This window comes from Salmo salar, chromosome ssa20 (assembly GCF_905237065.1).
Source record: "Salmo salar chromosome ssa20, Ssal_v3.1, whole genome shotgun sequence".
NCBI lineage: Eukaryota > Metazoa > Chordata > Actinopteri > Salmoniformes > Salmonidae > Salmo > Salmo salar.
The window spans coordinates 30,489,495-30,517,321 of NC_059461.1; the positions used below are offsets into that span (position 1 = coordinate 30,489,495).

The 27,827-nt window shown below is 40.4% G+C and overlaps 5 protein-coding genes across 6 annotated transcripts; 4 read left to right on the forward strand and 1 right to left on the reverse strand.

The window, feature by feature from the left end:
- Window positions 1-1,089: 1,089 nt before the first annotated feature.
- mier3b (mesoderm induction early response 1, family member 3 b) lies at window positions 1,090-10,338 on the forward strand. The gene is given in 14 exon segments (XM_045703190.1): window positions 1,090-1,164; window positions 1,908-1,932; window positions 2,221-2,366; window positions 3,323-3,457; window positions 3,752-3,875; window positions 5,312-5,385; window positions 5,596-5,668; window positions 5,810-5,958; window positions 6,059-6,140; window positions 6,223-6,317; window positions 6,487-6,614; window positions 6,840-6,991; window positions 7,232-7,612; window positions 7,615-10,338. Coding segments are annotated over 14 exon segments (1,656 nt in total). The 5' UTR covers window positions 1,090-1,155; the 3' UTR covers window positions 7,698-10,338.
- A 2,439-nt stretch (window positions 10,339-12,777) lies between these two features.
- LOC106580405 (chronophin) lies at window positions 12,778-14,711 on the forward strand. The gene is made up of 2 exons (XM_014161416.2): window positions 12,778-13,582; window positions 13,720-14,711. Exons 1-2 carry the CDS (start codon window positions 12,979-12,981, stop codon window positions 14,043-14,045), a joined length of 930 nt encoding a protein of 309 aa, XP_014016891.1. The 5' UTR covers window positions 12,778-12,978; the 3' UTR covers window positions 14,046-14,711.
- A 607-nt stretch (window positions 14,712-15,318) lies between these two features.
- Window positions 15,319-17,805, reverse strand: kgd4 (alpha-ketoglutarate dehydrogenase subunit 4). Of its 2 annotated transcripts, none has more exons than XM_045703191.1 (5): window positions 17,479-17,805; window positions 17,171-17,263; window positions 16,521-16,584; window positions 15,749-15,942; window positions 15,319-15,507 (listed from the first exon to the last, which is right to left on the reverse strand). In XM_045703191.1, exons 2-5 carry the CDS (start codon window positions 17,219-17,221, stop codon window positions 15,490-15,492), a joined length of 327 nt encoding a protein of 108 aa, XP_045559147.1. In that variant the 5' UTR covers window positions 17,222-17,263; window positions 17,479-17,805; the 3' UTR covers window positions 15,319-15,489. The 2 variants fall into 2 exon arrangements, with proteins under 2 accessions (XP_045559147.1, XP_014016892.1); XM_014161417.2 differs by having other exon boundaries at window positions 17,117-17,263.
- Window positions 17,806-17,997: 192 nt separating this feature from the next.
- Window positions 17,998-21,791, forward strand: cenph (centromere protein H). Its single transcript, NM_001146471.1, is given in 10 exon segments — window positions 17,998-18,083; window positions 18,400-18,534; window positions 19,168-19,223; window positions 19,321-19,366; window positions 19,483-19,551; window positions 19,752-19,808; window positions 20,221-20,284; window positions 20,473-20,524; window positions 20,766-20,926; window positions 21,485-21,791. Coding segments are annotated over 9 exon segments (723 nt in total). The 5' UTR covers window positions 17,998-18,083; window positions 18,400-18,412; the 3' UTR covers window positions 21,581-21,791.
- A 199-nt stretch (window positions 21,792-21,990) lies between these two features.
- Window positions 21,991-25,550, forward strand: dimt1l (DIM1 dimethyladenosine transferase 1-like (S. cerevisiae)). Its single transcript, NM_001141559.1, has 12 exons — window positions 21,991-22,155; window positions 22,636-22,709; window positions 22,875-22,961; window positions 23,061-23,122; window positions 23,230-23,323; window positions 23,428-23,477; window positions 23,835-23,958; window positions 24,157-24,249; window positions 24,383-24,447; window positions 24,549-24,612; window positions 24,731-24,837; window positions 24,951-25,550. Exons 1-12 carry the CDS (start codon window positions 22,098-22,100, stop codon window positions 24,991-24,993), a joined length of 921 nt encoding a protein of 306 aa, NP_001135031.1. The 5' UTR covers window positions 21,991-22,097; the 3' UTR covers window positions 24,994-25,550.
- The last annotated feature ends 2,277 nt before the right edge of the window (window positions 25,551-27,827 follow it).

Below are 27,827 nucleotides of genomic sequence, written 5' to 3' on the forward strand. Positions count from 1 at the left end.
CAAAAAAAACGAGCAAACTAGAATGCTATTTGGCCCTAAACAGAGAGTACACAGTGGCAGAATACCTGACCACCGGGTCTGACCAAAAATTAAGGAAAGACTCAGTGAGCATAGCATTCCTATTGAGAAAAGCCTCCAAAAACAGACCTGGCTCTCAAGAGAAGACAGGCTATGTGCATACTGCCCACAAAATGAAGTAGAAACTGAGCTGCGCTTCCTGACCACCTTCCAAATGTATGACCATATTAGAGACACATGTTTCCCTCAGATTACACAGATCCACAAAGAATTCAAAAACAAATCCAATATTGATAAACTCCCATATCTATTGGGTGAAAATATTTTACCTTTTGTACTTTAACTATTTGCACATCATTACAACACTGTATACAGACATAATATGACGTTTGAAATGTCTTTATTCTTTTGGAAATTTTCTAAGTGTAATGTTTACTGTACATTTTTTATTATCTATTTCACCTGCTTTGGCAATGTAAACATATGTTTCCCATGCCAATAAAGCCCCTTAAATAAATTAATTAATAAATAAATAAAGAGAGAGACAGAGAGAGAGAGACAGAGAGAGAGAGACAGAGAGAGAGAGAGAGAGACAGAGAGAGAGAGAGAGAGAGAGAGAGACAGAGAGACAGAGAGAGAGAGAGACAGAGAGAGAGAGAGACAGAGAGAGAGAGAGAGACAGAGAGACTCCATTTATAGTAGTTCAGCAGTGCCCCCTACTGGTTTTGTAATTTGAGTCTGCAAAGGGTAGGGACTATGGAAATGGCCTATTAACTGGTTTACCTGAATTGACAGTCTGATTTAGTTGTAGTACATTTAGTAAATTGCATGATTTTCATCTATTCAAGGAAAAAGAAATTCAGCATTATGAATAGTAATTTCAGAAGTTATTCAACAGTATCTGCTTGGATAGGGGTTTCTGACAGGTCTCAAATTAATACAAACCAATTGAACGTTTGCCAATCAGTACATTTTTATCCCAGTCAATTTTTACAGTAACATTCCTGGCTAGATTTTGACTGTAGTTAGACTACCGGTCTTTAGTTTGAAAGACGTCACGACTACTGTTACCTGGATCTCTGATTGGTTCAGAGACTCTATCCGGGTACTGAGCTGGAACGAGCTAAAGGTACCAACATGGCGGAGGTAAGAGGGAAAACAGGGGACAAGCATCAGATTTTAAATCGATGTATAGAACATTTGTGTTGCTAACATTCTATTTAAATGTAATCGATTGCATAGATTAAGTTGTTTTTGTTCTATATTTGTGGTTTTGTGTCAAAATTGCCGCAAATATCCCTCTAAAATATGTTTGAACGTATACGCCGATCCTTCACGACAAGGCCTGTTCGCTCTCAGCTGCTTTGCTAACATCTACTGGGCAGACTCAAACGCCAATGATGTGGGAAGAAAAATAAATAGACTTGATTTGCAATTAATTGCGATTGTGTTTTTCGGTTCTTGTGTAAAAACAAAAACATCGCCTATAACTGGTGAATTGTTCACAGTTTTAGGTTCCCGTGTACAGAGGCTAAACAATAATTGTTTTTTTTAATTGTCAATAAGGTTAGCTTTAACGCTAATTTCAGAGCATTGGCAGTGCACACAACTGGATATAGGGGCCTTGATGTTATTTTGCGTGCCACATCCAAATGTTATATTGCTACTTAATATTCAAATTCTATAACATTAAATAAACCGCTGTGCGTTCGGTATGTGTTTTCAAAAATGCAGCTCTGTTTATTTATTTATCCTGGTGGATATTATTGACAATGTCTGCTGTAAAAATAAATGTTTGTTTGAACGAAAATTTTCAAACGTGTAACAGTAATATTCACAGATTCAAACTTGCTTAATTGGTGCTATTATATTTTTGTTCTTCTAAACAGGCTTCCTTCGGGGGTTCGAGCCCAGGTAATGTCGGAATGATTTTTTTATGGAATTTGAATGTGAAATTATGAATATGAAATGTCCATTTTATATTCAGTTAATGTTTTGATACCATGTAGCTAAATACATTTATATCTTTATTAAGAAAGTAATTATTGTAAATTGTCATTCATTTAATTATGCTGTGGGTTGCGCCATTGGTATTGACAAGCTGTGGCAGTGCCAGTTTTGCCAAGAGTATCTTAATTTATTTGCCGTTGTCTGTGTAACGATGCCTTTAAACTGCATTCTAAAATAGTTTTCACTCCACAGTTGGCTCTTTGTCGTCGGAAGATCATGACTTCGATCCGTCAGCCGAGATGCTAGTTCATGAATATGACGATGAGAGGACTTTGGAGGAGGAAGAGTCATTTGAGGGCGAGAAAAACTTCAACTCAGAGATAGCTGATCTAGAGAAGGTTGGTTGGCTACAGATTGTAACACCAGATAATGTGATTTAACCCAACTTTTTTTACCATTATACTGGTAGTTACAGGTGTGACTATACAAAACATCAGCAGAGATGAACTAACCTTGTATTAGCGATTGGTGGAAACAGGAGTCTCGTAAAATGGATGCATCCAGTTGCACGGGGTCCATTTGATTTGAGAAAATGCTCTGATATTAAAATAATGTTGTTCATTAAGTAATCCAACAATGTGTACGTCGCCATCTTGTCTATTTCAAGTCTTCTCTCATTAATTGAGACAGGTGTGTCCACCCCCAAAGTGCTGCATGACAGACAGACCTGTCTCGATCAATGTGAGAAGACTTGAAATAGACAAGATGGCGGCATACACATTGTTGGATTACTTCATGGACCAAAATATTTTATTTTTAATAACAGCATTTTCTGAATTCAAACGGACCCACTGCAACTGGACACAGACATTTTATGAGACTCCTTTTTCCACGAATCGAGGACGAAGATGGTATCGCCAATACCAGGTTAGTTGGAAAAATCTCTGACAATGTTTTTTAATATCCACACCTGTAACTACCAGTATAATGGTACACATCTTTTTCCCATTAAATCACTTTATCTGGTGTTACAATCTGTAGCTAGGTTGGCTAATAATATACATTAATGTACTGTTTCCTTTCTTTTAGACAGGCATTATAGTTGTCATTTTTATTGGAATATTTTTAATTCTGTTTATGCTTGAATTACCACTTACTTCCCTACTTCAATTAATACAATGTTATAGGCTGGGGGGGAAGCATAATGTATACATGACTATGTTCTATGTTATTATGGAAACAGACACTGTGTCATGGAACTTTTCATTTAACCATTCTTCACATAGCAGACATGATATATCCTGATTTTGATTGTAGAGACATGGTCTAATATGATTTATTTTTGTTGTAACAGGAGGGGAACATGCCCTTGGAGGAACTGCTGGCCATCTACCGCTACGAGGCGTCTGTCAGTACGGCTGCAGGATCCAGCATGGACAGCTCTTCTGGGGAGCTGACGGATGAGCTGCCAGACATGACTTTGGACAAGGTGAGCAAAATTCAGTCCAATATCAGATTTGGTAAAGGGAATATTAAAGACATGTCACCATGTACAGTATAGACAAATTTGTGGATATTGAAAGAGATTTTCAGTATTTGCTATATCATCAGTAGGCCATCTCTATCCCAACTATTATTATGTTATACATGTCTTACTTTTGTATTACCTCCAAGGTGTGGTTATGACAGATATGAAACAAAACAAACTTGGAATTTTTAGGGTCAATTGATCCTTGACGGGTTACCTTCTAAAGTTACAAATGGTGATTGTGTTCTTCCACAGGAGGAGATTGCTAAAGACCTGCTATCAGGAGACTATGAGGAGGAGACCCAGTCCTCCGCTGATGACCTCACCCCTTCAGTCACTTCCCACGAGGCCACCGACTTTTTCCCCAGAACACTCAGATGTAAGGCAATTCACTTCAATTGCAACTTTATTAGGACACCTCGGGGATAAGACATTGTCAGAGCTCAAGAGAGCGCAATTACAAAACACAAATGGGCAGATTCATATAGTGCTTAATAGTGTGAAAGTTATGAGTAACTGCAATATTTTATTTATTAAAGCTGCAATATAACTTTTTGGGGGCGACCCAACCAAATTCACATAGAAATCGTATGTATTTTTTTAATTAAATTTTTTACATTGAATATCCAAAACATACAATATACTTGCAGTGAAGCCGCTCAACAACTACATCATACCAGTCATCCAACAGACTCCCATTCAGAGCGACACACAGAAGCATCCCAGGGTCAATGCCCTGCTCAAGGGCACGTTGACTGATCTCCCCCCAGGCCAAAAAACGTGAACCCAAACCCTCCAAGATCCCCCCACAGTTCCCCAATAGCTGTTCCTCAACCATTCGAGACCCCTCCCAAGAAGAAAAATAGAATTCATTCCATCCCCTACCCCCAATAACCCCCCCCCCCATGCACCAACAACCAAGAGAATGAACTAATGAGAAAAAAGACAGAACAAAACAGCACATAACAACGCAACAAAAAGTATTAAATAAATAAATACATTTAAAACAAAGGACATCAAGGACAACTAAAATCATAACGGCAATGCCAACTGTATATGTTTGTGTGCATGTCTGGCACTATTACATGTATGTGTGTGTTCTTGTATGCGTTTATTGAATGAGTGTGTGTATATGCACGGCATCAGCCTCAGGCAAACCGGCATTAGTTGTAAAAACACTGCCCCTCAGTGTCATTCAAACATTATTTTTATTATGTTTTATTTCCCCTCCCCAAAAAAATTGCTTATCTTTGTTGTTATTTGTCATTCTCGTTGAATGCAAGTCTAAGAAACGGTAGATATGTTCTATGTGATCTATTTCTGTGCTTCCTGTTAAGTTTTGCGTCTTTTACTTTCGGTTTTGTACACCAGCTTCAAACAGCTGAAAATACAATATTGTTGCTTATGGAAAATATATTTCACAGTGGTTTCGATGGTACAATGATTCTCTACACTATACTTGCTTGTTTTGTCACATAAATTGAAATTAGGCAAACTATTAGAATTTTAGCAACCAGAAAATGTCAACGCGAATTCTGCATAGTGCATCTTAATGTTTCCCAATTTTAGCTAGCAGTATGCTTCATTGAAAACTCATAATAATGGCAAAAATACCGTCAAGTGCAGGTTTCATTATAAACAAAAGCGCATTAACTTATTTATCTTGTGCTTTGTCAGCATTTATCCCCTCCCAAACATTCATACCATCTTTTAATATGACCTTATCTTGTCACGTGATGAGTTGATAAGCACAGGACACCATTCGTACAGCAAGAATTTTAATAAGGCGTGCCCTTTCTGTCTTTGCATTGTCAGCTAACACTATCTACGACGGTGATAAGGAGTCAGAGTGTGAGGAGGATGGGCCAAGCCCCGAGGACTCCAGAAAGGTAAGAATCCTGTCCTTTTAAAAGTGACTTGATTTGAAGAGGATTGGAGGTCAGTTATTTTACTTTCCAATGGTTACAGTTGTTTAGTAACCTTATTTTGGTTAACTGAACCTAGACCTGCATTTGGACTTCAACCTAAAATAGACCGATGGTGGAAACATGGTGCTGCATGTTCTGTTTTGAAGGGGTAAGTCTGTTTGTATTTCACAGGAAATAATGGTTGGGTCGCAGCACCAAGCAGAGGTCCCCACTCACCTCTGTCACTATGGTGTTGATGAGAAGGGTGAGTGGAGGCTTTCTTACGAGGTTAACCCATAAACCTATTTTCAAAGTTGCATTTGACAGTCAGATATTTAGAAGTGTTTCCAAGTGTAATATTGCATAGTGTCTAACATTGTGATTGTCATCTGCCATTTTCGTACAGTATATGAAGATGATGACCAGTTGCTATGGACCCCGGACGTGTTGTCAGAGAGTAAGGTTAGGGACTTCCTGTGTGAGGAGTTGTCACGGGCAACTGACGAGAGGACAAGAAGTGACACGGCAGGAGCTCATGTGAGAGACAATGAGCAGGTCAGTCATCACTTTAAGACTCACTGGATGTCATAACATTATATATGCTCCTGCTGCCATCTCAAAGTTGTTCACCTATTCCTCTGTCGTCTCCCTGTAGGCTCTGTATGAGCTTGTGAAATGCAACTACAATACCCACAAAGCATTGGAGCGGTATTGCAGTAATGTGAAATCCTCAAAGGGTAAGTTACCATTTTGAATAATTAGTAGACTCCTAAATGTCACTCTATTGTGAGGGAAAATGACTCCTTGTGATTTTTACAGAGGAATCCCCGCCGTGGTCTGAAGATGAATGCAGAAACTTTGAACATGCACTACAGATATACGATAAGAACTTTCACCTCATACAGAAACACAAGGTGGGACTCTCTCTGTTCCTGATTAAAGGGTGGATAAATTATCATAATGTTGATAGCTTCTGTAAGGATATGGACACTTTTTATTTAGCCTTTCTTTAAAAAGCCTGTGACACTAACTTCCTGTGTTGTAGGACTTTTCTCTTTATCGTGTATTTCTGCCCTTCATCAGGTGAAGACACGGACGGTAGCTGAATGTGTGGCCTTTTACTACATGTGGAAGAAGTCGGAGCGCTTTGATTTCTTCGTCCAGCAGAACCGCTTTGGCAAGAAGAAGTATAGCAGCTATCCTGGTGTAACGTAAGTGATCGCTCATTCTGCTCAACAGTAGTAACTGAGGTCTGAATTCATTGCCAAATGTATGTAGACAAGAGTTCCCTCTGACTATGATGAAAGCCTGTGTTTGCAGATTTTATTTTATTGTGCTTGCAACTACATGAAAGGGGTGGCTCATGGTTATTAAAGGAGAATGCGTCTATGGCTGAGTGTGTGTGTTAACCTGGTGTGTCTTCCCTCTGCTTGCAGGGACCTGATGGACCGGCTGGTGGACGAGGCGGAGGGCCTGGCAGTAGACAGCTCCTCCTCTGTGTGCTCAGGTGGAGGAGGGGTGAGGATGGAGCCCACCACAGAGCAGCAGCTCAGCCTGCTCAACTCCATCACTGCCAGCGACCTCACAGGTTAGTCAACAGGGTCTCAGACGCTCCACATGGCATGTAGCACAAACTGACCCCATCTTCCTTGACAGGGTAACTATATTTTTCACAAGCCTAACTTCAGATCTGGTATTCAGTATGAACTTACAGTACACATATTATACACAACAATACACATTTATATAATCTACATAAGTCCTAAAAACATTGCATATGAAATCCACAGATAACCAAGTAGTTTATATACGTGTTCCCCTCCCTCAGCCCTGAGTAACAGTGTGGCCACAGTGTGCAGCCCAGCGGAGGTGAGCTGCCTGGACTCGTACAGTTTCCCCCCTCTGGAGAGCCTCCACCGGGGGTCGCTGGCCCACGACGAGCCCCTGGGCTTTCCATCCAACGGAGGAGACCCCAACTGTCTCAACATGCTGGATGCTGGCTTCTACCACTCGGACCTGGGCCAGCTGGGTGGGGTGTGCGGGGCCAAGGAATGCGAGCGGCCCTCTAAGAGGCTCAAGTTGGCACTGCCCGACTCCTTCATCAACGACGTTTCTGTGGGAAACCTCGCAGTGGACTTTGAGGGACGGCGGAAAATGACACACCACCGTATCACCGGCACCAAGATGGCAGTGTCCGTCACAGACTTTGGGAGTTTGGCGGGGAGCCCAACGGACTTATGGGAGCACACACACGGCATCACACACAGCACAGCACGGCGCTCCAGTCAGAGTGACCTCCCTCCGCCCCGCCCCCAAAGTTCCACCTTTAAAACCACCCTCCCATGTGTACATAAGACTCACTCACTGGAGAATTAGATTTATTTAATAATTATATATATGAATATACATTTATTTCATTTGTGAAATATGACATCAGTGATGTCTTTATCATATAGAACTAAAAATCTTGATTTCTCAAGAGTTTATATAGCCATTTATTTTCTCTGGTCCTGAGATGTTTAATGTCCGTGTTTGTGTATAGTGGGGTCCGGCCCGAGGCTGCGGATAGACAGTTGTTTGCCCCCACCAAGTTATCCTGTCACTCATATTCAGCTGCCAAAACATCTTTGTTCTGGTTTCATATGTAGTTTGTTCATTGTTAAAGTGGTACTTTTGATTGAATATCAGTGTTTACAGGTACTTATAGTATCCAGGCTTGGGAAAATGTTATTTTGTCTGAGATGAGCCTGGGGTTTGTATTTAATGCAACAACGCTCGTTGTCGAGGCGTTGTAGGTTATAACTCGTTATAACCTCCCTCTCCGCCTTAGAACTTCTCTCCTGTGGAAGCTTATTTTGTACTCAACCTGCTTTTTTTCCAGACCTTAACAGTCCAAAGTGGCCAAACCGGAGGAGAATGTTCTAGAATTGTAACAGTATATTATATGATAATTTCTCATTGTTCATTCTCGTGAGTTGTGACAGGTCAAGACATTTGAAACATTTTTAAATTTAGAGACTTTAAGGCTGAATCTAACACCCCAATAAGCCGAGCAGCTTTATCTGTCCATCAGATTGTCTGAAACGTGCCCTTAAAAAAATCACTCTTATTGCCCCAGAAATTAGCCTATATCATGGCAATATTTTACATTATGAAGGAAAGCGTTTTTTTGGATTGGTATTAGTGTTGCTTTGAGATGTGGTGTTCAGTTACAGTAATGTATATAGTTTCTACCCTATACTCTTGGCACAACACAAATCTATTTAACCCAGGCAAATTGTGCTGTTTGCATGTTTATCATGGAGTTTGTTGCGCTTGACCACTTGGCAAAAAAGAACAATACAAATTATTCTAAATTGTATTGCTCTATATTGAAACTTAAACAGCCTGCGTAAGATTGTTAGAAGTATTATTTCCTTATTTAAAGCCACTTTTCTGTAACTTCCACAGTGCTGACTGGAGGATGCCTTTTGTTATCCGGTCCATAAATTAATGTCCAGTTGCAGTCTAACAACAGCCTACTTCTATTTCTCTTGACTGAACTAACTAATTGTGAATTGTTGATTGTCGTGGAGTCATCACTGTCTGTTAATGAGTGCAGTAATAGTGTTTACTTAATTTAACTATGCATTGTGAGTTGGATAGTTAGTTTTGGGGGTATTTAATTCTGAATGTCAGACACAGAAGTCCATAGATTTTTACATAAAGATGTACCATCCAATAATTCACTATCCTGAGTGTGTCCTGTCGGGTTTCTTGCATATGATCATTGGTTTTACCTAGGTAGGTGTTATCTAGTCACTGTTTCTATGGCAAACATTGGAGTCAGCTGTTTGTTCACCTTGCATTGTTTCCCCAAATGTGCACAGTTTCATGTAAATAATTAGCTAATAGCCTTAAATGTCTTCATTGACGTCTTAAACTTGTGAATCTGTGTTGATACAAAGACTTTAAATTATATTCCTTGTAAAAAGGCAATGTGTAGATATGTACAGACATTACATGTTCTTACGTTTTACTGATGGACTTTGTGTTTGGATACTTTGGGGGGACAATGCATGCTAGCTGTGTGACAGTTCTTGAAAATGTACCACAAAAAAAGGCTTTACCTAAGATGTATTAATATATTATTCAATGTCGCATTTTGTGTTCTGAAGTCTGCAATCATACGTACAAATCCCATTTTGTTTCTCTTTTATCATTTTCTTTTCACATTGCTGTCTTTGTCTTGGTGATAAAAGGATTGCTTCTGTAGTCTGTATCTTGAGAGATGGGTCTAGTCCAGAATCAAGCCCTTGTCCCTATCCCTTAGGTACTTGCATAGATCTGGTATGGTTGGATAGATATAACCAAAAATGGTATACCATATTGCTTATACCCATCAAATACTTACAGATACATCAAGTGCCTAGGGAGATGTACCAAATTATTGTTGCTCACCATCATACAAAGTGCAGATGCAGTGGGTGTGTCCAGGTGCTCTCTAGCTTCAGAAGTGCAGGGATATATTTTTCATCCTGTGGTTTGTACAAAGACTCGGAAATACTGTCTGAATGTAAAGGCCACTGACTAGTAGATTAATATTTAGATTTACAACCCTGTGCTGAAATCTCGTGATTTCAGTGAGACTTTTGTGTGTAAGAAAGCACTAAACTAATTCCTTTTATATTTTGTATTGTGTTTTGAAGTTAAGGGGGGTGATTATAGCAGATATATATTAAAAAAAATCTAGTTCTGTGAATAAAACCTGCAAAACGTGTATCCAGAAATAGACAATCAACACATTTACAATCAAATGTTAAGAGAATCTTTATTGTTTATAAGAATTGTACATAGACACTGAATTGGTTTTTTTTCTTTTGGTTTTAAACATTTTGTATTTTCTGTTCTTTAATACATGGTGTATGGATCCAGAAAAAAGCTCTGGAAAATGTCTCAAGACTCCTGCTTTGACTTGTGTGACAGCACAATTGTGATTTTGTGGTGGATCTTTCCCTAAAATGTGTTACCCGTCCCCAACTTCTTCACTGACATCACTATGGTGGGTTTATACTTTATAGTTGTCCCCCACAATTAAATCGGGAAGGGGACTGTGGATCTCCGTCTGTTCATACGTTAGTCACATGGGATATCTCAGACAGCAAAGGCCTGATTTTGAAGAAACACCGGTGAATGATCTGTCATTCCATAGAGATCCATCATTTACAAAATTACACTGATTGGCCAGATGGTGGTGCTTTAAAAGACTGGAAATGCTAACTTTGAAAGGTCACACCCCTCACCTTGTTTGACCTAGAACATGAAAGTTGGTACATAGATCCCTCTCCTCACAAGGAACACATTTGCCTTAGCTCTGCTGTGATGGATTTTCTGCCATTTACAATTTTGTAAAAAACACTACTCTTCTGGTACCGAATGACCGATCTGCATGAAACTGGCATCTATGGACAAAGGTCTCTCAATGCAATATTTTCCAGACTAGTACCAATAAACATTCACGTGGGCAGGAACATAAATACATATAAATCAGTTACGGATATTCGCATTGTAACACAGTTTGGTACGTGTTTAAAACACTTTCAAGACAACATCGACCACACAGTGGCACTACAACAGACATGTTTACATCTCTTGATCTGACTTGTGTACTGAAATTTGGCACACGTGCTCAGGGAAATGAGTCTAGCTAACCCACGTGATATCGCAGACATTTTGATGAAAGTTGAGTGAATGATGCTCATGCCATAGAGAGAAGTCGTTTACAAAATTACACTGATTGGCCCAAGGACGACATGTTTACTGTGTGTTCCGAAGAAAAAAATAACAAAACTGTACATTTCAGGGGGTCTTGGCCTGCTGTATCTCAGGTTCTGTAGCAGTCACATCGTTTCTGACACTTAATGAATTTTTACTTTTCTAACAGTACTAAGAATGTGTTTGTAGGACTTAAAGTTTTGAAACCAAAATGTACTTTGAGCGCAGTATACAATATTATGCCTAGTTTAGTAGGTTAAACAATGCGAAATACAAATACAAAATCGTTCTATTCTGTGGCTGTATGAAATAGCAAACATAACGTGAATTAGGCTACCTGCCAACCGTGTTAGAGCGTGGGACTAGTAACCGAAAGGTTGCAAGATCGAATACCTGAGTTGACAAGGTAAAAATCTATCGTTCTGCCCCTGAACAAGGCAGTTAATCCACTGTTCCTAGGCTGTCATTAAAAATAAGAATTTGTTCTTAACTGACTTGCCAAGTTAAATAAAGCTTAAAAAAAAAATTCTGCGATGACATTACCTCATCTTTGTAATTTACCTCCATGATAAAATGGTAACAACCATTACTGTAGTTAGATGTGTTGAAAAAGATTCCACGATATGGGCCTTTTATTTCATTAACAACTCATAACACATAAACAAAGTATCTTACGAAACAGTATACCAACACAGACAAACTTTATACACAGGGGTATACACATTTGTAAAAAAAGAATAATAAAAAAGATACAAAATGCTTTACAGGGATTTAGGGTTCGTTTTGCTTTACCAATTTTCAGATTATGCAACATTTAAATAAAATGTAAATTCAATACATTTAGTCCACAATCCGGATTTGGGCGAGTGCTCGGCTCGTTCTCGATGCAGTGTGCTGTTGAAATCTAAGCCCACCGTGACATATAGCACCGACCACCGGGACAAATACGGTGAAAAAAGTGTGTCCATGTTACAACAGAACTCTCTGGTTACATTGAAGGGGATCGATTAAAGTCGCCCGGGCGCCCGTGTAGGCGTGTTTCGGTTAGAAATCGATTGCATTCGATTTAGAACCGGGCTGCCTCCCGGGCGTGAGCCAGGTGACCCGTTCAAAGCCCACGGCGAAATCGTCTAAAAACAAAAGTGACGTAATTAAGCATGTGTAGTAATTAGTAGGATTCTGTGTTTATCTATGCAAAAGTGATTGTCTTCCCAATTAAAAATATTTAGAAAACTCAAACATTTATTTCATGAGAAATTACGATGCCCGTTGCTGCCTTGTTGACATATTGACCGAGCGTCACATGTAACAGTCTTCCTTCACTCACTCTCCTCACCCCTACCTGGGCTCGAACCAGGGATCCTCTGCACGCCTCAACAACTGATACCCTCGAAGCATCGTTACCTATCGCTCCACAAAAGCCACAACCCTTTCAGAGCATGGGGAACAACTACTTCAAGGTCTTAGAGCGAGTGACGTCACCGATTGAAACGTTATTAGTGCGCACCCTGCTAACTAACTAGTCATTTCACACCGGTTACCGTTCGATTTGACAACTGCCCCCCTCCCTCCCCGTTTTTTCCCGTTGATGTGAGACGGGCCCGGTGCCCCGCGGCTGAGCATAATCGAATCCGCCCATTGTAACAACGTTGGATACAATGCGAACGCTGCAGTTTCATTGGTTTATCATTACAGAAAGGCGTGGTTAAATATTGTTTATTCTGTTGATTATGAAATGTCAACGTAATCGATACATAAAACGTCAAATGGTGGTTGAAACCTATGACATTGCAGTAGGTTTTGGCATATCTAACGTTAAGAATGGCCGGCGCACGCGTCTTCGGCTTCAAGGGATGTCGGAAGATTGGAGGCTCTCAAATAAGAAATCTGCTTAATGCAAAAGATTTCTTCCTTTTCGATTGCGATGGCGTAATATGGCACGGAGAAAAGGCAATAACTGGTGCCCCTAAGGTGGTGAGTTCTTTGATCAAACACGGCAAAAACGTGTTTTTCGTTACAAACAATTGCACTAGGCCACGTGAGAATTACGTGAACAAGTTCTACCGTTTGGGCTTTACTGATGTTATGCAAGAGCAGATATTCAGCTCCTCGTATTGTTCGGCGCTTTACCTGAGAGATGTCGCTAAGGTGCAAGGTAAGGTGTTTGTCATCGGCGGAGAGGGAGTGCGTAATGAGCTGTTACAGGCTGGCATTCCTTTCGATGGTGACGACGACGCGCCAGACGGCACTATATTTAACTGCGCATTGGCCTCGGATGTCAAAGCGGTCCTTGTTGGACATGATGACAAGTTTACCTTCCTTAAATTGGCCAAAGCCTCCTGCTATTTGCGGGATCCAGAGTGTCTGTTTTTGGCCACTGATGTGGACCCCTGGCACCCGCTGCAAGATGGAAGAATATTGCCAGGTATAATACCGATGCTGTGCACTAACTAATCTAGCTAGTAAACTAACCGACTGGTGTGCGTGTGGAAGAGAGGAACAGAGCTAGAGAAAAAATAAATAACATGTACTCTATTTCCAACCCCCATCTCTCTCTGTCAGGTTCTGGGTGTCTGACAGCAGCACTGGAAGTGGCCACAGGTCGGAAGGCCATGGTGATAGGCAAGCCCAGCCCCTTCATGTTTGAGTGCATCTCCAGCCAGTTCAGAGTGGACCCAGCCCAGTGCCTGATGGTGGGTGACCGCCTGGAGACAGACATGCTGTTTGGGGCCAACTGTGGCCTGGATACCATGCTTACACTCACAGGGATCTCTCAGATGAAGACAGCCCAGGAGTACAGAGACAGTGATCACTCCACAAATCAGAGCTTTGTACCAGACTATGTAGTGGATACTATTGCTGACTTCTTACCTGCTTTTGAGGACTGACTTTGTGTTTGATGGTGGTGTTGTCAGTTCACCAGTGTTGAGTGACTCTGCTGTTATAAATCTTATAACTGACTGTTCAAATTATTACTGAGTTTAAGAAAAACAGTTGTAGGATCATGAGTGAAATGTTACTTTTATATTCCAGTATTGGTTGTAAGAACTACTCATTCCAGGTAATGCTGTTTAACATTAAAGGTTCTAGTAATCAGGTCTCAAAGTTGACATTTTTGGCAGTGCGTGTAGGCCTACTGTAAATATTCCAATGAATTGTTGATGTGTATAGTGGTGTAAACGTGATATGCTGTCTGTGTTCCAGCTATCCCTTATGGGTTTTAGAAGAACATGTGAAAATCCATATTTCTGAATGGCCTGTGACCGTTGCAGACTAACCACATTGATATGCGAGAGGCAATCAATGCACAAATAGTATTGGAGAACACTGAAAACATTTGAAAAGCTTCAAGATAATGACTGTCTTTTTAATGTATTATGATCTTGTAAGTCATCTAATACAACTGGTACCAGTACTGTCAGCTGAACTATCCCTGTTGTGAATTCCTTTGCTGGAAGACTGAAATTTGAGCTTTTTGACATTCATATTAGACTATTTCCCTTGGGTGTGGTGTTTGACATATATTGTCAGATCCAATAAATGTGTATTTTATATCTGAACGCTCCTGTCTCAATTCTCTAAATACCAGACATAAAACCAAGTTAGATGTTAGAACATTAACATGTATAAGAGTACACATGCATTAAGGTCCATTGTTTACCCACTGTGGCACAAATGCCATCTTACATTTAAAAAGAAAAATCGCAGGCAATATCATAGTAACCATTTTAATCATTCATGTCCAATATCAAACAAAATCCATTCACTTCCATTATGTATCCTACTTGCTCTGTACCCCAAAAGACTTGCACCAGATTAATCCATGTTAGTCTGGGCCATGAGAAAAGAGCCCTTCATTTTCTTCAGTTCTGGGGCGTAATTCAGTCTGGTCCTTGTCATAGAAATGAAGAAAAATATGCAACTATCGACAATGTAGTGTAGCGATGGGAGAACAGGCTGGTCAATGGTACACAGACATACTGTCAACCTTCAAGGGTTGAATTAAGTGAAGGTGTAAAATAGTGAGCACTGAGTGAGGTGGGTGCTGAACAAATAATTATAATTGGAAGATTTACGGTAATGGCTTTTTTTCTTAAAGAACAATTAAAATGTACCCATTGAAATTAAGTTAGAATCAAGCAAAAAATATGTACACAGTCACATCTTTAAAAATAAACTTTATATGTACAATTTCAACATGAATAAAATCTTTACTCTGCATAACATCTAATGAGGTGTTGCAGCAGGTCCTCTTGTTGAGGAACAAAATGAGGCAAAGAAAATGATTTCCACAGATAAGGACCTTGGTTGCATTCACTGAGTCACTCAACATCACTCTGGTCCACCACGCTGAAAAATAAACCAGAAGAAGATTTGGTGGTAAGTGAGATCTTTACTGTATTACAACACTAAGGTAACAATTAATGCACTTTGTGTACCCGGGATGCCTTCTGTAACACTATGGGCTGAATTCAAAGCACAGATCATATCATGAGTGTAGCCGTATGTTACCACCCCCTAAATGATTTGTATAAACCTGTTTTTTTTTTTTTTTAAATCAACAATAATAATGCCACAGATAGGCATTAACCTGGATATAGTCCATCTCTTCTGCTTCCAGTGCTCTCCTGCGGTATCTTTCGGGGAGTTCCTTCACTGTGGCCAAGCTGTCTGGGGTTCCAGGGAGCCGAGTGAAAGGTCCTGGGGGTCTTGATAACGGCAGCGGCACTACAAGTGGAGGTGGACTAGGAGAGCTGACTGCTAATGTTTTAAGAGCCTCTTGGACTGAAACAGAGGAAATGGTTGTTTGTTTTTAAACAATATTCATGTAGCTTTTAAAGCAGTGATTTTATTGTTTTAAACATCCTTTGTGTTTTATGTTATTTTAAATTCATCACTTTCATTGCTCCTGGTTTGCTTTGATTAGCACATTCATAGCACTGTTTCTTTAACAAAATTGGAAAGGACTAAAAGAACCTCTTCCTAAAATGGAAAATAAAGTCAGTGTTCCCCCTTTTATTTGAAAAGAACCTCAAAACAATACCCAGGTTTGCCAACATAATGTCAAACCAATAGAGGACAAATGTTTTTAATGCGGAGAGCTACAGAGTAATATTACAATAGAACATTGTTTGACGCAATTCATACTGCCTATCATGTTCAAGTTGATGCAACTAATCAACATGCAACCAACACATTGACATGCAATAGGCTACATGTTGACGAACAAAACATAATAGCATACAGTAGCTGTGTCCCTGAACAGTCAAAGGCTGGAATGTCCTCTTCAATAGGGTTAGTATAGTACTAACAAAAAGAAAACAATAGCTAGTGCAACATCAAACTGACAAGTTGCTACTCACCATTCGGCCTGGGTACGCCCTCTCTGTTGGGAAACTTGATTAGTGGAGCATGAGGTTTCACAGCCTGAAAGGTAGTCAAATGAAACCAGACAAATTAAATCAACCACTTAAATGAAAGTAGTTATGACACACTTGTCTTTTGCAGCCAGCCAGTCCTATATACTGTTTAATGCTATGAAGTGAAAACAATGCCATATTGTATTGTAGGCCTACACATGTTTATCATTACTTTGAATAAACTGCATAACTAGCCAGCTAGCTACTGGACAAGGTAAATTAGCTAACTAGAGTAAACACTTTTGACAGGAAGAACTACTGATCAATGAACTTGCTATTTATAGCCTTAGTTCAACGCCAAACCACATAAATCATGTTACACTTATGCCAGTTAGAGTGGAGCTAGTCAGTCAACTTTTACTTTCATATACATACTACATGCTAACCTTTTGGAATTTCATGCAGACCAACAAGGGCATTAGCACGGGTAGCTTGCTCGTTAGCTTTGTGGATGCACAGCAAAACCAGAAATATCGCTGATTTCTGACCTTGAAACCGTAACTTCTTACATTAGCTATTCAACTTTTAAATGTACTCACTTGAGTGACAAGAGTGGTTGCAGAGCGATAAATTACCCAGTTAGACAAGCGTACCTGTACAACCCGCCCAACAGTCGCCATTTTGCTACTGACTTTGCCCCCCATGACCTCACGGGTCTTCTTCCGGTTGAAAACAATTCGCAGTTCCTAAAAAGTACCAAAGAGCATTTGTCATGTGAAAATAACCAAGTCCACTGTATGGAAACCATAGGTTGAGAACAACGGTATGGAAGGGATGGGATGCGAATGTGAGCTGTCAAAAAGCTAACGGTTCACCGGCGGATAACACCGTCACATTCAGAGTCAAATACAGAATAAAACATTATCTATGTACGGACTCCAAACCCTTCAGAATTTCTTACCTTTGTATAGATGCAGTCAGCTGAAAATAGGCTTTATTATTCGAAAAAACAGTAAACGTTCAGGTCAGTTTCTCAGGCTATTACTGTCAAACGTGACTTTTGCTTGCACCAACTTGATTTCTAAGAATAACACAAGGAAAATCCTCTTAATCGATCAAAATGCTGGTAGCAGACAAATCCCATTGACCACATAGAGCTACGTAGGGTCCATTGAAAATTAACCTTGTTTTATATGTTCAAATAATCACTATAGAGTATAGGCAATGACAAACGCGGTTAGCAAAGGAGAATAACCTACCGGTAATTTATTTTTACTCCGCCTAGAAAAATGCGGGGGGGGGGTTACTGAATAATTACTTGGTCACGTGGTTAGTCTTAATTTCCTGGCGGTATATTCAATATTGCACCAAGAGCCTATCACCGAGTCGAATTTTAAAGGACGTGACGTTTAACCAATGGAAATATTGTTACGGAAATTGTTAAAAATGATTTGTCCAATAGGATTAGACTTCTCACTTCAGTTGAGTAGACATGTTGTATTGGTTTGCTAGTTAACTGCTAAAAGGAATCCATACATTGTTTGTGTATTGAAAACTAAGAAAAGGGTACGTATTATTTAAATGTCTGTATAATATATTATATTTCAGTTAGTGTTGATTAATTAGTTGCTTTCAAGTTCTTATCCGACATTCCTGTCATTTAGCTGGCTAGCTAACGTTAGCTGGGGTTGTCTGCTTGCCTTTATCAAAGTCTTTCACTGATCATTTCTGGTTTCACTGACTTAGATGGAAAGGTGATTGCAGAGTTAAAAAATTACAGAAAATCATAGCTAAATGTCCTTTCCTTGAGTTGATTGTTCTTCTCTATGGTTCTGTTGACGTTGGTGGTGAATCCACTGACTGACACTATTTCATTTTCCAGGCAATAATTGAACATGGAGCCCTTGGATAGACTGGAGACCCCTGCCTCAAGTCTTGAGACCGTGGCATTAAATGGTTTTCAGGCTCCTACGGTTGACAATGGACAGAAGGACAGCTCACCTGCAGAGATACTAAGGTTTTTCCACAATTCTCATCTATAGATCATACAATCATTCTGCAATACTTTCAGATGAATATGTATCATTCAGAATTACTATTTAACAGCAAACCCATCTATCATAGAGTATGTAATACAGGTAACTGCCAAAATAATGGAAACACTTGAGTAAATGAGTGATGCAAAGTATACTGAATCGGGTACTTCCATCCAGGTGGGGTTCGTCTGGAAACGTGCCTCAATGCAGGGATGGGATATGCCACTGTACTCCAGCATGAGGACGAATAGGGCAGTTTTCCTGGAAAATTAGCAGTATTTTCGATCTTCTCGATTGCGCGGTGTGGATAAAGGTACAATTTTGAGCACAGTGGCGCATCCCATCCCTGCATTGAGGTACGCTTTCCCGACCAATATCTCGTGCCGGTTTCTTAATGTAACCATGACTGCTTTCCGATCTCAATGCAGCTCGGAATGGTTGGTATCTTCTGGCAAGGTGCGTTGAAGCTGTTCTTACTCGTGGAGGCCCAACGCCCTAATAAGAGACTTTATGTTGGTGTTTCCTTTATTTTGGCAGTTACCTATGACTAGAGCTGATACTTCTTAATAAGACTTGGTATTCATTTCTACATTCATGAGTGTTTCTCCCCTCAGGATGAAAGAACAGATGTCAAATCAATGTTTTGAGATGGCAGTGAAGCTCCAAGCAGGTAAATTACATTACCTTTATTACTGAATTGGGTATGCTGATATACTATGTGACAATAAGACTGTTATTATTTAGCAATTTCAAATGTTCTTTAACAGGAAAAGGCAAAAGATCTTGCAGTGCATCTGATGCTGAGAAAGACTTGTGAGTGTCTTTAGTTTGCAATATCATCTCATGTAGGCCTATCCATAACCAAAAGGAATATTTTCTCAACTCGTATTTTGAAAATGTGTATTTCTTTGTCTCTGGATAATCCACAGGCTGGATTATGCTAATACTTTGGAGGAAGCAAAAATCATTAATTTTAACAAGACATTGGCCTTACACAGGTAACTATCACATTTCTGTATTGATATGTAAAATAATGGTCTTTCAATCCATTAATTACTAGTGCATTAGTTATGATAATAGTAATTTGTTGCTTGCAAACCCTTTAAGTAGAAGTTTGGAGCATCAGTTCCATTTGGACTTCTTTAAAAAAAAAAAAATGTTTTTTTTTACTGATTATACATTGTGTTGTATTTGTCAGGATGCAGGTGTGGCATGCCATCTCTGAGAAGCTGAAACAGAGTGATCCAGGGGCTGTGTAAGTCCAACAGGAGCAGATTTTAACAGCCTGTTTGCATCCCAAATGGCACCCAATTCCCTATATAGTCCACTACTCTTTACCAGAGCCCAATTTACTATATAGGAAATAGGGTGCCAGGAAATAGACCCTGTCTTATTGATAGCAGTTCCTCCTAAACTGGCCTTTGAGGAAAAAAAATATTAACACTACCTTTGATATACTTTGGGATTGAGTTGAATTTGTTTGCATTGTTTGTAAAAATGTAAATTACACAAACCACAAATAGTTATCAGTTGTTTACCTACCGACATTGTTATTACACTTTACCTGCCTATACTGTACATAACTAATGTTACCAATTTAAAAACATGTAACTATATATTTTTAGCACTACTTGATGTAGTGTGGGGCCTGTATATTTTTATTCCAGAGCAATGAGGGGACTGACCAGTTGTAGCCTAGACCTTTGTTTAAAGATAAAGACACTTCAGCAGGTGGGTGCATCTGTTTTCAACAATCTGATGGTGTGATTGTTATTCAACCGTTTTATAAATGACAACAGAATGTTTATTGTTTTCATCAGAAAAACGGTGCAGTCATTGGCTTGGCTCTGCTGCGGTGTCACCAATTGTTGCAGATTTATGGAATGCCCTTTCTGACCTCTTGTTTGCTTTGTCAAAAGGAATCATGTGAGCTGCAGGACCAAATCACAGACCTTAAAAAGCAGAGGCTAGGTATTACATCACCCACACTATTACTGCTTTTGCAAGGATGTATAGGAAAGTTCAAATGTGTTGTTTGAACCTACTCTTATGAGGGTGTAACAATTCACTAAATTTGAATGAAGATTAAAAATTACTTTTGTAGTGAATGTTTTCGTACTTTGCCTTGTATTTCAGGAGAAGAGGTGACATGAATAAAATAAAATCCCTCAAGCATATTTTATTCTTTGACATATGTTTTATTTTTCTGCAGATCTAAAGCGTCTCACTCATGAGAAGATGAAGGAGATGGATGAACTGAAGAGGAAGAGGGAGCACCCAGAGGCAGAGAAGTACAGAAACGTCCTGCAGAAAGGCCAGTCTCACCTGGAGAAGTACCAGAAGATGGCCACCATCACACAGAATGTCCTGCGGGTAAATTGCGCTCGTTATATCTTTAAGAATACAGCTCTTTATTCCTAGGATGTGTCCCAATAATATCTCCTTTCTTCTGAAGTGTGCACTTGATTACTTCTTCTCACAAATCTGAAAGCTTTGGACTCGTGGGAATGTCCATGATCTTTCTTGTACCAGTCATTTCCTTCCAAATCAGTAAAGGGAAGTGAACAAGTGCACACTTGGGGAAGAAGGAGATTTAATTGGGACAGAGCCTTAGTGCCAATGTAACAGTGTAGGTTCCGTCCCTCTCTTCGCCCCAACCTGGGCTCGAACCAAGGACCCTTGCACGCATCAACAACTGACACCCACCGAAGCATCGTTACCCATCGCGCCACAAGAGCCACGGTCCTTGCAACGCAAGGGGCAACCCTACTTCAAGTCTCAGAGCGAGTGACGTCACCGATTGAAACGCTATTAGCGCGCACCACCGCAAACTAACTAGCCATTTCACATCGGTTACACCAAGAGGATGGTAGCATTTTACCTGTTCTGTTAATGTCAGAACTCATGATGCTATGTTTTTTTTCTGTCCAGGGGATCATCATTGCCAGTAAAGTGAACTGGAGAGACGACCCCAAATTGAGAGACATCGCCATGACGCTGGAGGACATTCCCATCTCTGAGGAATGAGCATTCTGCATGGAAGGGAAACATTTCTGTGACATTGTTTATATGTATAATATGTTCAGTTATCAAGGAAGAGAGAGAGAGAGAGAGAGAGAGAGATATAACATTAACTGATGTTAAGAGCGCTTAGTAAAGTGCATAATACACTGCATCAGAGTTGGACATATTTTTGTAATAAACCATTAGTTGTTTTTACAATAAAAAGCATATTTGTATTGACCATGTGTTTTTATGAATACAACTGCTGTTCACCAGTTTTGAAATCTGGTAAATGTTCTAGTGAAATGATGGGAAAGAAATGTGATGCATGATGAAACCACAGGTGTATGGCTCTGCCAGTAGATGGCGGTACGCACCAATCGGCAACGGTTTCTACCATTTCTAACCACGGCAGCACATTTCCTGCAGACGTCATAAGTCAGGATATTTCGGTTATTTGCACGTGTCGAAAATATTTTTTGCGACTGGAACAATTTTTGATTAATTCGTTTTCTTTAGGAGTGTCTCAGTCGATTGAAAAATGCCAAAAGTAAGGACAGAAACGAGAACCAGACAACACCAACAGGTTAAAAACCAAGGTTTGTTTCAGCTGTTTCGAGTATCTAGCAGCATCTAGTATCTAGCAGCTAACGTTCGCAGTAGCTTAGTGCGAGTCGGAGCTAGTCAGTGGCAAATACGTTTTTAGCAAACGTTAGCTAGCCAGTCTGTTATGGCTATATATATACAATATCATTGATCTGGCGTGATTTATTTGTTAACCGTGCGTTAATATCTACTAAATCACGCTAGGTAGATATTAGCTAAGTTAGCTAGTTCATTATGTTAAAAGAATCATGATAAGGGGTCCCGAGTGGCGTTGCGGTCTAAGGCACTGCATCTCAGACCCTGGTTCGATCCCAGGCTGTATCACAACTGGCCGTGATCGGGAGTCCCATAGGGCGTCGTCCGGGTTAGGGGAGAGTTTGGCCTAGGGTAGGCCGTTATTGTAAAATAAGAATTTGTTCTTAACTGACTTGCGTAGTTGAACAAAACATTTTTTTAATGTAAATGTATTCTAGGGGTGATGTTCAACACTGGCCTTGGTCAACACATCTTGAAAAACCCACTGGTAGTCAATGGAATCATTGAAAAGGTAATGTACTGGTTGTAACCACTTTGTTTACCATTGGTAAAGGTCAAGGATCACAACCACCCCTTCTACAATTTTAATAAGCATGCACAGAAATGCCTTTGGTCAATATTACAGGATATTGATAGGACGGCTCACTGACATATTTTCCGATATCCATGTTGGCAGGCTGCTCTCAGGCCGACAGATGTGGTGTTGGAGGTGGGTCCTGGCACAGGAAACATGACTGTCAAACTGCTTGAGAAAGCCAAAAAGGTGAGAGATGTGTTCTTACTGGCAGTGAATGTTTGTAGCTAAAGGCTTATTTGAGGCTTCTGGTACTTATTGTTACTTTCATCTTCCCCTTGTCTGAAGGTAGTGGCCTGTGAGTTGGACGGTAGGCTGGTTGCTGAGCTCCAGAAGAGAGTGCAGTGCACGTGAGTACTTGCCATAACTTAGCTAGTGAGATACATTTACAATTCCTTAAAAGGGGAGTATAAGTTGAAAGTGTGATAAGGACATCTGTGTTCATTGTCTGTAATAGGCCCATGCAAACTAAACTACAGATCTTAGTGGGGGATGTCCTGAAAACAGAGCTGCCTTTCTTTGATGTCTGTGTTGCCAATTTACCTTACCAGGTAAAACTCATCACCCTCAGTAACCAACACTTACCCAGTTCAGTAACATAATTCTGACAATAATACATACCTACAGAAACATCTGTTTCATTGTTGTTTTGCAGATTTCATCACCTTTTGTCTTCAAGTTACTTCTGCACAGGCCTTTCTTTAGGTAAGAGACAAGAGAAGCTGGCTGGTTCCAGAGCTGAAAAACTCCCCTGATACTGTCTGATGTTTTTTCTTCACATCCATTAGTACACTTGGGGGACAAATGTGAACTTCAAACAGGCATGGGTAGACCAGACTGTTGTGTAAATCATGCATTATTATCAATGTGAGATATTTAGGGACATTTGAGTGATGTGCATGGACCTCAAGTTGGGATTTGGCCAAATCAAAGTGTATTTGCCATATGCACAGGATACAGTGTAGTGTACACGGTACAATGACATGCTTACTCGCAAGCTATCCTCATAAAGTGCAACAACTTAAACAATGGCTAAAACCGTTTGATTTTATGTCTTGTCAGATGTGCAGTGCTGATGTTCCAGAGAGAGTTTGCCATGCGTCTGGTTGCCAAGCCTGGAGACAAGCTGTACTGCAGGCTGTCCATCAACACTCAGCTGCTGGCTCGAGTAGACCACCTCATGAAGGTCAGTGGGATCTCTTGCTTGCGTCCCAAATAGCCTGGTCAAAAGTAGTGCACTATATAATAGGGAATAGGATGCCATTTACATTTTGGGACAACCATTGACTCAGCCATGAAACTGGCATTGTGCATGCGGACTGTTGTTTCTCAGCTATGTTACTACCGTTACTTCATTCTTAATTTTCATTTGTCTCTTGCTCAGGTGGGGAAGAATAACTTCCGTCCTCCTCCTAAAGTGGAGTCGAGTGTTGTCAGAATAGAGCCTAAGAACCCACCACCTCCGGTTAACTTCCAGGTAAGTGTTAGTTCTGTGAAGGTGATTGTATAAGAGACATGGTTCACTGTCACCTACATGGGAAAGCTAGGAGTTAAAATGTTCTGCTGCACAGTAGTTCTTGTAATCGGGTATGTAATCTTGCCTCCAACAGGAATGGGATGGTCTCGTCAGAATTGCATTTGTGAGGAAAAACAAAACCCTCAACGCAGGTTTCAAGTGAGTACCAAAACAAAGCATATTCAAATCATTATTGGTCATATCCTGTCAGCCTTAAATGGTTATGTGACAAGCTATAGACTGAAGATGGTTCTTTCCAGGTCCACTGCAGTTGAGCGGCTGTTGGAGAAGAACTACAGGATTCACTGTTCAGTACACAGCGTGGTAAGCACACACACACCAATATTCTACTTCTGCAGTCTGTATTTTCACATTCTGGATGTGGTTGGGTGATTTATTACTAGTTAACATGAGTCATTACATTTGTTTGTTTCTGGAACAGGAAATCCCAGCAGACTTCAGCATCACCAAGAAGATTGAGAGTGTTCTGCAGGAGGCGGAGTTTAGTGAGAAGCGAGCCAGGAGCATGGACATAGATGACTTCATGGTGTAAGTGGAGCTGGACTATTCTACTTATGTTTGCAGTTTTCTTTCCTTTAATGTTAACTTGGTTTATTTTAGATTTTTCATGTCATAACGTTCATAATCTGTCTTCTGTCCAGACTTCTCCACGCATTCAACTCTGCTGGGATCCATTTTTCCTAACCGGACAGTAGACGATTAGACTATAGCTGAGGACTTTGTGCAGGAGCGCAATATGGTGGAAACCTATCCAGTTAAACCTCCAGTGTTCTTTAAAGAACAGAAACTGGAAGCTTTTATGGATTGAGATCACATCTAAGAGTCATGTGATTGATATCTACTCTCACAGGAATGCAGCAAGACACCTCAGACTCAGTCCCTGGACTACCTTCATCATGCCTTTTATATGAACATGAAAGCTGGTGATCAGTGAAATTGTTTGTTTTGCTGAAATGTACATATTTAATAAGCGGTAACAGGTATAGTTGATGTTCATACATAAAACAGGTGATACAAGTACCTGTTGAGGTGTGTTCTATGCACTAGAAAGTACAGATGGTCAGCCCTACAGTTTGTGCTTGGTTGTCATGGATAGGTTGAAAAATATACTTTGTCAGATGTCTGACTCATGGTTGTTGTGTGAGGGAGCCCTGAGATAATCTTGGTTTCATGAATTCATTTTTTTCATGAAGTTATGCAATTCATGACTGCTTTACCACCATAAAAAACATGATAGTCTGACCTTAACTCTCTATATATATATATATATAATGACCGAACTTGGGAGTATTCAAACAGGCTTTGCTGCACTGTACAGTTGTGGCCAAAAGTTGAGAATGACACAAATTAATTTCCGCTTAGTTTGCTGCTTCAGTGTCTTTAGATATTTTTGTCAGATGTTACTATGGAATACTAAAGTATAATTACAAGGATTTCATAAGTGTCAAAGGCTTTTATTGACAATTACATGAAGTTGATGCAAAGAGTCAATATTTGCAGTGTTGACCCTTCTTTTTCAAGACCTCTGCAATCTGTACTGGCATGCTGTCAATTAACTTCTGGGCCACATCCTGACTGATGGCAGCCCATTCCTGCATAATCAATGCTTGGAGTTTGTCAGGATTTGTGGGTTTTTGTTTGTCCACCCGCCTCTTGATGATTGACCACAAGTTCTCAATGGGATTAAGGTCTGGGGAGTTTCCTGGCCATGGACCCAAAATATCGATGTTTTGTTCCCTGAGCCACTTAGTTATCACTTTTGCCTTATGGCAAGGTGCTCCATCGTTCTGGAAAAGGCATTGTTCATCACCAAACTGTTCCTGGATGGTTGGGAGAAGTTGCTCTCGGAGGATGTGTTGGTACCATTCTTTATTCATGGCTGTGTTCTTAGGCAAAATTGTGAGTGAGCCCACTCCCTTGGCTGAGAAGCAACCCCACACATGAATGGTCTCAGGATGCTTTACTGTTGGCATGACACAGCACTGATGGTAGCGCTCACCTTGTCTTCTCCAGACAAGCTTTTTTCCGGATGCCCCAAACAATCGGAAAGGGGATTCATTAGAGAAAATGACTTTACCCCAGTCCTCAGCAGTCCAATCCCTGTACCTTTTGCAGAATATCAGTCTGTCCCTGATGTTTTTCCTGGAGAGAAGTGGCTTCTTTGTTGCCCTTCTTGAGCAAGCTCTGTACTGGTGGTGCCCCGATCCCGCAACTTAATCAACTTTAGGAGACGGTCCTGGCGCTTGCTGGACTTTCTTGGGCGGCCTGAAGCCTTCTTCACAACAATTGAACCGCTCTCCTTGAAGTTCTTGATGATCCGATAAATGGTTGTTTTAGGTGCAATCTTACTGGCAGCAATATCCTTGCCTGTGAAGCCCTTTTTGTGCAAAGCAATTCCTTGCAGGTAACCATGGTTGACAGGGAAAGAACAATGATTCCAAGCACCACCCTCCTTTTGAAGCTTCCAGTCTGTTATTTGAACTCAATCAGCATGACAGAGTGATCTCCAGCCTTGTGCTCGTTAACACTCACACCTATGTTAACAAGAGAATCACTGACATGTCAGCTGGTCCTTTTGCGGCAGGGCTGAAATGCAGTGAAAATGTTTTTGGGGGATTCAGTTCATTTGCATGACAAAAAGGGACTTTGCCATTAATTGCAACTCATCTGATCACTCTTCATAACATTCTGGAGTATATGCAAATTGCCATCATACAAGCTGAGGCAGCAGACTTTGAAAATTAATATTTGTGTCATTTTCAACTTTTGGCCACGACTGTACAGTCCTCGTCTCCCTATGAAGTCTGCCTCTAATTGGTGCTGGTGTCACTTCTACTGCTGAGTGACAGGTCCAGAGTCACCACAGTCCCTTCCTGACAACCCTCACTGTCTCTGGGTCTTACAAACACAGGACATCACACTGCTTACTACACAAACACCTGTAAATCCTATCGTTAAACTAGAGGTTTTCCTACCTATGAAGACTGGAAATTAATCAAGGCCTATATTCAATCCATGTCATAGCTCGATTGACATTTAAATGCAATATTCACAGTTAACCTTGCATGTCGGTGCAATCGGAAATTCTATTTAAATATCAATCGTACTGCAACGGACCTTCCACGGGTTCCGGATTGAATCTAGCCCCAATTTATCATCATACACCATGTTACTCAGCCCTGTAAAATCCAGGTTATATGCTTCGTCAAGTATTTTGACTGCATGTGCATTTCTGTCAGTTATTAAGGAGACTATTGAGAGGTTCTAATGACACATCAAGAGTTAATGCCTAAGTGTGGATGACATTTCAGTGGTGCAGGTCAAATCAAACAGGATACTCTTAGAGCGTTGGGCCAGTAACCGAAAGGTTGCTGGATCGAATCCCCGAGCTGACAAGGTAAAAATGTGTTCCCCGGGAGCTGAAGAGGTGATTGTCGATTAAGGCTGCCCCCCACACCTCTCTGATTCAGGGGGGTTGGGTTAAATGCAGAAGACACATTTCAGTTGAAGACACTCAG

Coding starts and splice junctions, on each gene's coding strand:
- LOC106580405 (XM_014161416.2), top strand. CDS start 12,979: ATGGCCGGCGCACGCGTCTTCGGCTTCAAGGGATGTCGGAAGATTGGA. Junction 13,583..13,719: donor AGATGGAAGAATATTGCCAG/GTATAATACCGA, acceptor TCTCTCTGTCAG/GTTCTGGGTGTCTGACAGCA.
- kgd4 (XM_014161417.2), bottom strand. CDS start 17,221: ATGGGGGGCAAAGTCAGTAGCAAAATGGCGACTGTTGGGCGGGTTGTA. Junction 16,585..17,116: donor CAACCACTCTTGTCACTCAA/GTGAGTACATTT, acceptor ACTACCTTTCAG/GCTGTGAAACCTCATGCTCC. Junction 15,943..16,520: donor GGGCGTACCCAGGCCGAATG/GTGAGTAGCAAC, acceptor CCTCTGTTTCAG/TCCAAGAGGCTCTTAAAACA.
- dimt1l (NM_001141559.1), top strand. CDS start 22,098: ATGCCAAAAGTAAGGACAGAAACGAGAACCAGACAACACCAACAGGTT. Junction 22,962..23,060: donor TGCTTGAGAAAGCCAAAAAG/GTGAGAGATGTG, acceptor CCTTGTCTGAAG/GTAGTGGCCTGTGAGTTGGA. Junction 23,123..23,229: donor CAGAAGAGAGTGCAGTGCAC/GTGAGTACTTGC, acceptor TGTCTGTAATAG/GCCCATGCAAACTAAACTAC.